The 12,063-nt window shown below is 54.3% G+C and overlaps 1 protein-coding gene across 5 annotated transcripts; it reads right to left on the bottom strand.

Moving 5' to 3' along the window:
- Nucleotides 1-1,758: 1,758 nt before the first annotated feature.
- SYNGR4 (synaptogyrin 4) lies at nt 1,759-11,868 on the bottom strand. Of its 5 annotated transcripts, none has more exons than XM_065920693.1 (5): nt 11,807-11,868; nt 10,602-10,802; nt 4,053-4,290; nt 2,282-2,421; nt 1,759-2,021 (listed from the first exon to the last, which is right to left on the bottom strand). In XM_065920693.1, the coding sequence occupies exons 2-5, from the start codon at nt 10,692-10,694 to the stop codon at nt 1,788-1,790; spliced, it is 705 nt and encodes a 234-aa protein (XP_065776765.1). In that variant the 5' UTR covers nt 10,695-10,802; nt 11,807-11,868; the 3' UTR covers nt 1,759-1,787. The 5 variants fall into 5 exon arrangements, with proteins under 5 accessions (XP_065776765.1, XP_065776763.1, XP_065776767.1 ...); XM_065920691.1 differs by having other exon boundaries at nt 11,784-11,827; XM_065920695.1 differs by having other exon boundaries at nt 4,053-4,242; nt 11,784-11,827.
- Between the last annotated feature and the right edge of the window lie 195 nt (nt 11,869-12,063).

The raw sequence follows: 12,063 nt of genomic DNA, 5'->3' as shown, positions 1-12,063 counted from the left end.
CATTCTGTAAATGGGCCTTCTGCAGCCACCATGGCCCTTGTGTGGGTGTGTTTGGTTTGGCTAGCATAACATTAAACTTCCTTTTTTTTTGTTATTCCTTGCCAACCTATCCCACATAAAAATAAATGGATGTCCAGTTCTTCTAGAAATACTAGAAGGTTCTAGAGCTGCACTGTTCAATACCGTGACCGTTAGTGCTTGAAATGTGGCGGCCCCAAGTCAGGGTGTGCTGTCTGTGTAAAATACATGAGGGATGTAAAGAACTCAATGCCCGAGAATGTAAGCTATCTGGCTAGTGATTTTTTATACTTGATGATATGTTGAAATAATATTTTGGATGTGCGTGTTAGTTGCTTAGCTGTGTCCAGCTCTTTGCAACCCCATGGACTGTAGCCTGCCACGCTCCTCTGTTTACAGAATTCTCCAGGCAAGAATACTGGAGTGGGTTGCCATTTCCTTGTCCAGGGGGGTCTTTCCAACCCAGGGATCGAACCTGAGTCTCCTGCATTGCAGGCAGATTCTTTACCATCTGAGCCACCAGGTAAGCCCCCAATATTTTAGATACATGGGGTTAAATAAAATGTATATTTATTTCACTTGTCTCATTCAACTTTTCATCCTGTGGCCAGGGGACAAATTTAAATGCCCCCCTCCCCCGACACCAAGGCTCAAATTTTACTTCTATTGGACAGCACTGGTTTTTTTTTTTTTTTTTGGCTGCCCTGCTGCTTGTGGGATCTTAGTTCCCTGACCAGGGACCGAACCCGTGCCCCCTGCAGTGGAAACAGAGAGTCCTAACAGCTGGACAGCCTGGGAAGTCCTGGACAGCTCTGCCCTAGACACCCTGGGCCACCGTGCAGAACGCTGGGTGCTGAGTGAAGGCCACCCCTTCCTGGCCCCCACCACTCCCTTCATGGGTGCTTCACTCACTGGAGTCACTTGCTCAGGGTCTTGTGACCCGAGCACAAGACCCTGATCAGCTTCAGCATTCCAGGAGATGATTCCTTCCTTTCTCCCCAAACAAGCTTTCAAATATTTGAAGACAAGTATCTTCCCTGAGGTCGGTCAGGGACTTGCCATCCTCTAGTCCTCAAACGACTCCTCACACAGCATGGTTTTGAGCTGAGGAGCTGGGTCCCTTGTCACTGGGGTGAGTTCCAGAGTGTGGGTCCTCACTGGGCAGCCAGGCGGGCCTGAGTGTTGGCCGTGGTTCCCCTCAGCGCCCTCTCCACCGGTGGAAGCATCTTGTCTGTGAACTTGAGCTTCCTCGGCTGGACAGTGGGGCACCTCCTGCCTCCCTCCCGTGGCCAGTGTGAGCCGTAAAGGGCTCACTGTGCGCAGGCCCGAAAGAAGGGTTTCCTTTCCCTCCCATCACCGTCCGTAGCTGTCAAGATTACACTCAAGGGACTTCCCTGGGGGGCCAGTGACTGAGACTCCATGCTCCCGGCACCGGGAGCCTGGGTTCGATCCCACATCAGGGAACTAGATCTCACACACCAAAACTCAGAGCTCCCATGCTACGACTAAAGATCCCACGTGTCACAACTAAGACCTGGCACAGACAAATAAATAAATAAAAATAAATATTAAAAAAAAAAGCGACACTCAGATGGAGAGTCCGGGAGGTGGAATGGAAATGGGACCTGCTGCAGAGACACCCCCTCCCCTCAAGGAGACCCCTGGCCGCTCGAGGGACTGCAGAGGAACAGACATGAGAGGACAGAGGGCTGTGTTCCGAAACCCTTCTGGAGGGAGGATTCTGTCTTTATTGGTGTAAATGAGGCTCTCTAGTTGTCGGGCATCATGGCAAGGCGGGGGGGCTTCGGGGTGCTCAGATAGGGGGACAGGGAGGAGCAGGCATAGCTCGGGCCGTGTGGGCCAGTGGTGGGCGCGCTGACCGGGCTGGTGGCGGACGGCGGGGAGAGGGAGGTCAGGACCACACCGCCCTCATCCAGGGAGCGCTTGTAGGGGACCGGGGCATCGTTTCGTAGCTCCTGGAAGGCCAGGTAGGCCTGGAATATCTGTGGGCAGAGGAGGGTGAGCTGGAGGCTGGCTGGGGCAGGCCGAGGAGGGGGCCGCGGGGCCCAGTGCTCCCTGAAGCTGGGCTTTGTCTGCCAGGAAGAAGGTGGGGGGGTTTCTTTCCCAGTTGCCCAAGACACAGAAGGGGCTTGCGGAGGCCCGGTAAGCTTTGGGAGCGGGAAGGTTCTTGCCCTGTTAACCCACACCGTCCTGCCCTGCCCTGCTGGGGTGGAGGTAGGGTGGGACAGGGGGCCCTCCTCACCCAGACGAGGATGGAGAAGAAAGAGAAGGTGATGGCGGCCTTGGCGCTGTTGCTCCCCAGGAGGAAGTATCTGGGCGGCGAACGGTGCCACTGGTTGGCCAGGAAGCAGAATCCCACAGCCCAGACTCCTGCCCAGATGACTGGGGGGTCGAGGGAGAGAAGAGGGGTGGGGTGGGGGGGACAGTGGGCTCAGGAAGGGCAGGGGCTGAGGTCTCCATTGTGGCCTCTCCCTCCCAGCCTTCTTTAAAGAACCGCCTGGAGTGGGCTGCTCTATCTGCTGTGGGGGTCCACAGCCACCTGTGACTTCTTCCATTTCAATCAATTAAAAATTTCAGTCCATTAAAATTGACTTTTTAAAAAAAATTTCGGGACTTCCCTAGTGGTCCAGTGGTTAAGACTTCACCTGCCAATGCCGGGAACACAAGTTCAATCTTTGGTCCAGGAGGAACCCACATGCCCTGGAGCAACTAAGGCTGTGGACCACAACTTCTGAAGCCCACACGCCCCAGAGCCCGTGCTCCACAACAAGAGAAGCCACTGCAATGAGAAGCCTGCGCACTGCGACTGGAGAGCAGCCCTGCTCGCCGCAACTAGAGAAAGCCTGTGTGCAGCAATGAAGACCCAGGGCAGCCAAAAATAAATAGATAAAGAAAACATTAAAAAAATTCCATGCCTTGATGGCACTGGATGGTCAAACTTCGAGTGCTCAGCGGCCACGCAAGGCCCGTGGCTCCCGCACTGGGAAGCCCAGGCACAGAACAGTTCTGCCCTCACAGAACTTTCTTTTGGATGTTGCTGGACTCAGTGATCTTTAGGGGCCCACCTAGCCCTGAGTCTCTGGAACTGGGCAGGTGTGGAGGAGGAGAGGAAGGAGCCTGGGGCATGAGAAAAAGGCACAAGCAAGGGTCAGGCGCTGTGTGCCAGGCTCCATCTAAGGTGCTCGGCATTGGATAGGAGGCTTGGCTTGGAAGACTGGATCTGCCACTCAGGGTCCAATTACACAACCTCCTTAAGCCTCAGTTTCCTCCTCTGTGAAAAGGGAATCTGAACAGGCCTTCTCTCCTCAGGTGGTCCTGAGGAAGAAAGGAGATGAGGCATGGGGCGCCCTTGACGCGGTGCCATGACACACGGGATGTGCCCAGGAAGTGTCAGCATTACTACAGGTGTCCTGTCTTGCCTTTCATCCTCAGAAAAACCCTGGAGGTGGTTTTTTGTTTTTGTTTTGGTTTTGGGCCATAACTACACAGCACGTGGAACCTCCCTGACCAGGGACTGAGCCAGTGCCTTCTGCAGGGAACAACAGAGTCCTAAACACCGGACCCCCAGGCAGTGGGGGCTCTCATCCCAGCTTCCATGGAAGCTCAGAGAGAGGAGGAGACCTGCACACAGAGGCTGTGCCAGAGGTGAGATTTCAAACCCCGATCTGCCTGGCGCTGTGCTCTGCACCCTGCCTCCCGCCACTGGTGGCTTTTCAAGAAAGGCTGTGAAGAAGGGAGGTGAATGCCTGGAGAAAGCTGGGCAGAAGAGAGGCTTCTAGAATTAGCCAGAGGGTCAGAAGAGGCGACCCTTGCACTAACTCTGAGGGATGGGCAGCGATTCCTTGAAACGTCCTTGAAACGGCGGGTGCAGAAGAGCTCTGAGATGCGAGATGCGAGGGACGAAGCTTTGGGTCACGGGTGGAGGGCGCTAAGAGGTGGCGTCCTGGGGGCCCAGGGGCGCCTGGGGGTGGGGGCTGGGAGCTCGGGGTGGGCAGTGCTGGGGGCTCACCCACCGGCCAGGATGAGGTCCAGGAGCTGGAAGGCCGTCTTGAAGCGGGTGCTGGCGAGGCGGACCTCGTGGGCATCCAGGGCCAGGAAGGCCAGGGAGCTGAGGAAGGACAGGAGGCCAGCTCCCACGGCGAAGCTGCAGGCTGCGGTGTTGCTGTTGAGGACACAGTGCAGCTGCGAGTTGTCGGTCTTGTTCTGGTAGCCATCGGTCAGCAGGGAGGAGAACACGATCAGGGAGAAGACCTGTGGGTGCGGGAGCGGGGTTCCCAGAGCGGGAGTGGAGCTCCGTGTCTTCCCAAACCCGCTCCTCAGGCCTCATCCCCATCACCGAGTTGGGGGGTCTGCTTTCCACTCTCCTGGGGGTTCCAAGCCCTCCCTCCCGGTCACGTCCTCCGAGCCTTCATCCTGGCTTGGGCCTCGTCCTGCCTGCTGGGGCCTTGCACCAGCCTCGTGCCGGCCTCCCTGACTCCAAGTCTCCCCACTCGGCTCCCCAGGGAACCTTCCACACTCTGCCCGTCCTGGCTCCCAGCGCTGCCTGAACACCCTCCCCCTACAGCCTTTCATCTCTCCTCACTCACTCTTGCCTTCCACCCCCCAAACAGGTACCTGCCGCCAAACCCAACAGGAAATGCTTATTAGCACACTGCCTGGGACACAGGAAGAGTGAGCAATGTGTCTCTGCCATCCTCTTGATTCCTTCTGCCTCCCAGCCCTTCCCTCTGCCCGCCACTTCTTCCTCCTCCCTCCCCGCTCAACTAATTCCTCTCCATTTTCAAAAAGGAACTTGTGAAATATTCCAAAGACACAGAAAAGACCGGAGGAAATGTAACCAATAGTGAGAACCTGAAAAACGTACGCCTTTTGCTCCAATACGCTTTTTAAAAATAAAAAAACAGAAACTATTTTGGCGATGCCACACAGCTTACAGGATCTCAGTTCTCTGACCAGGGATCGAACCAGGGCTATGGCCGTGATGGCACCAAATTCTAACGACTAGGTCACTAAGGAAATCTCAAGGCTTTTTTTTTTTTTAAGCAAATACAGGGATTTCCCTGGTGGCCCAGTGATTAAGAATCTGCCTGCCAACGTGGGGGACACGGGTTCAGTCCCACACGCCACAGAGCAACTAAGCCCATGCACCACAACCGCTGAAGCTGGGTGCTGTAGAGCCCGTGCTCTGCAACAAGAAAACCCACTGCAATGAGAAGCCCACACGCCACAACTAGAGAGGAGCCCCTCGCTCGTCCCAACTAGAGAAAGCCTGCATGCAGCAACAAAGACCCAATGCAGCCGAAAACAAATACGTAAGTAAATCAAATCAAATTTAAAAAACTAAAAAAAAAAAAAAAAAAGCAAATACAGCCTTGGAACTTCCCTGGTCAGGGAACTAGTACCACCCGGCGTGGCCAAGAAAACAAGCAAACTCGGTCTCACCGATATGCTGGCCCTGTCGCCTTTGTCGGCTCTGCACGCAGCACAGCGGGGTACCACTGTCTGCCTCTGCTGCTGGCTCCTACCGTGCTCATCGATGGAACCACCAGTGTACTTCGCCGGCCTGTGTCATCCTTACAACCACCCTAGGATGTGGGCACTGCCAACAGTCTCTCTCTTTTTTTAAGATAGTGGAGCTGAGGCACAAAGAAGGTGACAAATGGCACAGAGTCCATCAGCTATGAGAGGGCAGTGCCTGGATCTGAACCCAAGCTGTCTGGCTCTTGAATCTGCTTTGGTGAGTGCTGTGCATAGTCAATCAGTTGTGTCTGACTCTGCGAACTCATGGACTGTAGCCTGCCAGTCTCCTCTGTTCGTGGGATTCTCCAGGCAAGAATACTGGAGTGGGTTGCCATTTCCTTCTCCGGGGGATCGTTCTGACCCAGAGATTGAACCCAGGTCTTCTGCATTGCAGGAGGATTATTTACCATCTGAGCCACTAGGGAAGCCCTAAATCTGCTTTAACTCCTGATATTAATATATCTTCCTGGACCAGATGCCTGGAGGGTGACGGTTCCTATCACCGTGATTCAGGGACAATTTGAAGCCCCGGTAGCTTGTCCCTGATGGTCACAATACAGCCTGGCAGGGCTGACACCAGGTATGGAAGGAACCGGTGTGTATGTGTTGGGCGGTGGGAGCTGGTCCAGGGGGTGCTTTCTGGATGGGGTGAGGCCTATGAGAACATGCAGGGAGAAGAAGACTACGGAGTGGGATGATCTCTGGGGGTCAGAAGGGAGCCAGAGAGGGGGCTGAGAGCAGGGGCAAGACAAGGTCGGCTCCAGGTGTGTGAAGGCCCCTTTGGGGCCATGCAGAAATGGACTCGAGCCATTGAGACTGGAGGCCAGGAGGCCGGGAGGCTGGGGAGAAAGCTGGGGCCTGCAGTTGTGGAGAGAGTCAAGGTTTGAGCAGAAACTGAACCCAGGGGGCTGGATTTAGGAGGAAGTAAGGCTTGATCTGAACTGCACCTTAACTAATGAGTTTTGGGGGAGGGATAAATTGGGAGACTGGGATTGACATGTACACGCTACTATATATAAAAAATAGATCACAAGTAAGGTGGCTCACAAGTAAGGGAGATGGTGAAGGACAGGGAAGCCTGGCGTGCTGCAGTCCATGGGTTGGCAAAGAGTCCAACACTACGTAGGGACTGAACGACAACAGGGTGGCTCAGTGGTAAAGAATCTGCCGGCCAAAGCAGGAGACCCGGGTTCTATTCCTGCGTCGGGAAGATCCCCTGGAAGAGGAAACAGCAACCCACTTTGGTATTCTTGCCTGGGAAATCCCATGGACAGAGGAGCCTGGCAGGCTACAGTTCATGGGTTGCAAAGAATCGGACAGGACTTAGTAACCAAACAACAAAACAAAGGACCTACTGTACAGTATGGGGAACGCTACTCAATACCCTTCAATGGCCTATATGGGAAAAGAATCTAAAAAAAGGGTCGATATACATGTATGTATAACTGAATCACATTATACTGATTCAGTATACTGATTCCTGAAACTAACACAATATCAACTGTAATCAACCACACTCCAGTTAAGAATTAAAAAGAAAAAACTGAGGAATTTTGCAGGCAGACAGGAGGAAAGGCATTCCAGGCAGGCCGAGCCATGTGTGCAAAAGCCAGCTGCTTCTGAGTGAAGCTCCTGCAGGGGTTGGAGAGAAATCTTAGCTGAGGGATCTGGTATGAACTGAGGCTGGAAATGCAGATGGGGAGGCCAGACTCTCAGAGGCCTTGAACACCAGACTGAGGGGACTGGACTTGGGAGCCATGGAAAAAATTAAATTTCTCACTTAGGCTTAATTTTATGCATGGCAGGGCTCTGAGCTGAGAATGGACAGGGTTAGATCTGGGGGTTTGAGGCAAACTCCAGGGTCATGATGGATGGGAAGGGGCTCCTGGGAATCCCGTGAGATTTAGGACGTGACATTAGACTTGGTGACTGATTAGATGTGGTAGTGTCTGGGAATGGGAGGGAGGGAGGAGACAAGGGGAAAGTTCATTAGAATTTGAACTCCTGGACAGGGTGCACGTGGGACCCTTCTGTCTGCATCCAGGACCCAGTGCCAGGCTGGACCTCCACACACGTGTTGGAAGAGTGAATGACTGGCCCTTCTTTTTGGCTCTTGCCCTGCTCTTTAGAGTAGGGGCGAGGAGGCAAGGATTGACCCTAAACTCCTCAGCCTCTGTCCATCTGCCTCTCTCCTTTGTCTTACTTGCCTTCTCTGAATAAGAACAAACAAAATAATAATAATGTCTTTGTTATTGTTTTTCAGTTGCTGTGTCATGTCTGACCCTTTGGCCCGCCAGGCTCCTCTGTCCATGGGATTCCCTGGTGAGAATATTGGAGTGGGCTGCCACTTCCTTCTCCGGAGAATCTTTCCAACCCAGGGACTGAACCTGAGTCTCCTGCATTGGCAGGTAGGTTCCTTACCACTGAGCAACCAGGGAAGCCCAATAATAATGACTAGTCCCTCCTTTTGTCCAGCACTTTAGCTCTAGGGGAGAGTATTCACATCCATTCCGTTTCGGGGTTGCAGCACTGAGTCTGCAGGAGGGGGGCGTCTTGCCCTGCTGGTCTGAGACAGAGCCAGGTCAAGGACAGGAAGGCTCATTGATCATTTTTGAGCCCAGATACATTTTACCTACGCCACCTTCCTGCAGCCGTGCTCCAGTCCCGCACACTTGAGGTTACAATAATAATTCATTGCTGTTTCACAGGTGATAAATAGAAGCCTTGATGGCGCAGTGGAAACAGCCAGACGTGTCTGACCCCACCTGCTGGGTGGCCTTGGGCCAATTGCTCACCGCTTGGCACCTCAGTTTCCCTGTCTGTCCTGTGCCCCAAAGAGGTGGGGACCTGGCCCTGAAGGTAATTCTCATGACTGGCCAGAGAGGAGACGTGTCCTCTCAAGGTTAGTCATGGAGAGATGGGATTGGAATCCAGCCCCCCTGACTTCCGGGTCTGTGGGCTGTCTGTCCGCTGACACCCCCAAATCCTTGGGCTGCTGTTGGACACCCAAGAAGGGGGCTTGGCTGGGCTGGAGGGACTTCAACCCTCTGAAGCCCGAGTTCGACCTCCTTCCACACCCTTCCTGGCCTGTCCCCAGGGAGGGAGCAAAGATTCATCAGTTAAGGCACCAGCTGGCGGGCGGCCGTGAGAAGGACGGGAGCACCAGCTGCCCACAGACTCCCTACTGAGGAGCCGGGCCAGGGGGGGAAGGAGGAGAAGGCGGCGGGCGGGAGGAGGGAGGCGGCAAGCAAAGTCCGTGACTGAAGCGTCTGGCACAGTTGGCGGCGCTTCCCCCCAGCCCTTCCCCACACCAGTCCACACCAGCTGGGCCTCCTTCTCCCTCACCTCCTGCCCTTCTGAAGCACTGGAAATCTGCGCATCCTTGGTACTCGCCCGCCAGCTGGGTGACGTCCTTGGGCAAGTCACTCAACCTCTGTGAGCCTTGATTTCCCCTTGGGTCCAGCAGGCATCACAATATACACGTCATAGGGTCATGGTGAGGAGTGGAAATGCTGACACCACCAAGGGACTGGGAACTGGGGTGTGGAAAGCATTTTCCCTGCTTCCCTGGGGCGATGACGATGGAGATGAGCCCCCACCACCCTATGCCTCCCCCAACCCATCTCTCTGCTTGATCACAAATTGGTCCCAGTAATCATCGTTATTGAAGGAACGATGACTACTTGCCAGGCCCATGCTGATCAGTTGAGAGGCATTAATTTCATTTGGACATAGTCTTTCCTGATGAGCAGGAAGGACTAGACACAGGAGGGTGTGGAGGTTCAGAAAAATCAAGTTTCTCGTTCAAGGTCACACAGCCCTAGGGTGACTGGGCAAGTTATTAAATAAAACGGGGCACTTCTGAGACTCAAAGGAGGTGCTGCTGATAATCACACCAGGACTGAGCCAGGCAAGCAGGGGAGGATGTTGCTCTATGTGGACATCATGTGGCCAAACTAGGATTCTCAGCCAGGCCTGATCGATCCTTCTGGAATAGGACCCTGGGTTCAATTCTGGATATTCCCCCTACTCCCCTGATCCAGATCAAGTCTCATCATCTCCCTGGGCCTCAGTTCCCAACTCTGCCAAAGGAGCACCGTGGAGGCTACACAGTGTAAAGCCCAGAGTTACAGCTCTAACTCCTCAAGCACTGAGGTCCAGAGAGGGGCAGTGATCAGGTCAAGGTCACACAGCAAAGTCAGGGGCTCAATGAGGATTTGCCCCCAGTGTGTTGGCTCTTTGGGAATGAGGTAATGATGAAACAAATGCAGGTAAAGTCCTTGCTTGGCACCGTCCCTGGCACAGAGTGACCACCCACCCCCCTGGCATCCTAGGTCTGAGAGGTGGAAAATGAATGGGCTCTATTCTCATAGAACCCAGTTTGAGTCCCTGCCTCTTACTGTATGATCTTAGCCAACACTGTCCATTGGAACGTTCTGCCATGATGGAAATGTTCTAGATCCTCACTGTCCAATATGAGAGCTGCCAGTCACATGTGGCTATTGGGCACCTGAAATGTGGTCACTGTGACTGGGGAATTAATTTTTTTTTTTTCCCTGGCTGCACCATGCAGATTGTGGGATGTAGGTTCCCAGACCAGGGAACGAACTCCGGCCTCCTGCACTGGAAGCATGGAGTCTTAACCACTGGCCCATCAGGGAAGCCCCTGAATATTTTATTTTCATTAGTTTAGATTAGAATAGTCACATGTGGCTTATGGTTACCCCCTTGGACAGCACAGCCTTAAAAAAATTATTTAACTTTCTCTGATCCTCAGTTTTCTTCTCTCAAAAGTGGGGTTCCTGAGCACCCACTTTGCGGGGTTCTTTCTTCCCAGGAGAGTTGATAAGTGCTCAGAATAGTGCAGGGCCTATAGTAAAGATGCTCAGTAAAGGGTGACTTCATTTACAAGTTCCTTTTGGCTTTGTTCCCCCCAGCTGGCCCTTCCTTTCCTCCCACCACTCTCTGTACACTGGGTCTGAGAGGTGAGAACCCCTGTTTCATGTCACCCACAGGGCAGCTGGCCCACAGGAGGGCCTCACCCCTGCAAAGATCCGTGTGATCGTCTTTGGCCTCTTGAGAAACTGCACGGCTTCACTGTCGGCCAGGTCCTGGAGGCTTTCCGGGATATGCATGGCGGCTGTTCTGCTGCCCGGGCCCTGGGAGGCCAGAGCAGGGATGCTGGGTTCTGCTGGCTGGGCACCACCGTCTGGAGGTTCCAGGCCTACCCTGGGGCTCGGCTGCTGCAAGACAACAGGGATGGTGCGGGTTGGTTAGAGTCCAAGGTGCAGGGTAAAGGGGCTGCCAGGGGTCCCAGGAGGAGGGGGTATGGGATGGAGGAGTTCTGGGGAGGGTACAGGATGGGGTTCAGTGGGGTGAGGGGTCTGCCAAGGGTTCCAGGAGAAGGGGATAGGGGATGAGAGAGGGTTCTTGGGGTCCCAGTACAGGGTTATGTGTGGTGAGGGGTCTGCAGGGTTCTTAGAAATTGGTGCATGGGGTGAAAGAGCTGTTAGGAAGCCCCACCTCCAGGTGGGGGTGCAGGGTGAAAGGGTGGCTCGATGGTCCTATGAGTTGGGGTGCAGGCTGAGGGGGCTTCAGAGAATTCCAAAGTGGGGTAAGGGGTGAGGGGGCTGCTGAGGATCTTAGGAACTAGGAATGTAGGCTGAGGAGGATGTGGGGTGAGGGGGCTTCCAGAGTCCCAGAAGTAGAGGGGCAGGGTGGGGAGATCTTGGGCCAGGGAGAAGGAGAGGTGAGAGGGTAGAATATTAGGGTGATATCTCTGACACAGGAGCCAGAGTGCCCATTTTAAGGACTGTGTTAATGGGATTTTTTGAGGGATAAGGGGTGCTAGAATGGCAGTCAGAACACCTGGAAGGTCTGAAAACAGGAGGATCCCTTTCAGATTTGGGGGCAACAGCACGCATAGTGGAGACCCCAGGCACCTCAGGGTAGATTTTAGGCTGTCCTGGTGATTTGGGGTGATTGCCTTAGAATCAGGGCCTCCCCTTAGAATTCAGCTCCATCTTCATAAAAGTGCATTTCCTCAAGTTTGGACCTCAGATGTGTGGGGAACATGGTCTCTGAACTCAGCTGTCCCCTCATAATAAGGAGGCCGAGCCCCTGGCGCTAAGCTACCTTCAGAGAATCGGGGTTCTCCCTTTAAGGCGTGGAGTGGGGGTGGTGAGGGTTCGGGGTGATGCTGCCTGATAAAGGGTCAGCCTTACTCTGGAGGCCCGGTTTACGTCACCTGCAGGCCGGATCTTCCTTCCGCCCACCCTCCCCTCCTGGTCCCCGGCACCACCTCGGTCTTCTTTTTCTTCCTCTTTTTCCCGCCTTTTCGTTTCTCCACAGCTGATTGGCTGCGCTGAAGCTCCGCCCCAGTTCCCCCGCCTATTCTAGAGTTGACACAAGCGGGGGCGTGGCTTCAGCGGACGTTGGGCGGCCCGCCGTTGGCGGGCTGTGCACGGGAATCCCTGCCCCTGTCCCAGTAGTCCCCGGGGTCTC

The sequence above is a fragment of the Muntiacus reevesi genome, chromosome 2 (genome assembly GCF_963930625.1).
Source record: "Muntiacus reevesi chromosome 2, mMunRee1.1, whole genome shotgun sequence".
Taxonomy (NCBI): domain Eukaryota; kingdom Metazoa; phylum Chordata; class Mammalia; order Artiodactyla; family Cervidae; genus Muntiacus; species Muntiacus reevesi.
Note: the sequence above shows the minus strand (reverse complement) of the source record. Positions and strands in the feature narration are given on the sequence as shown.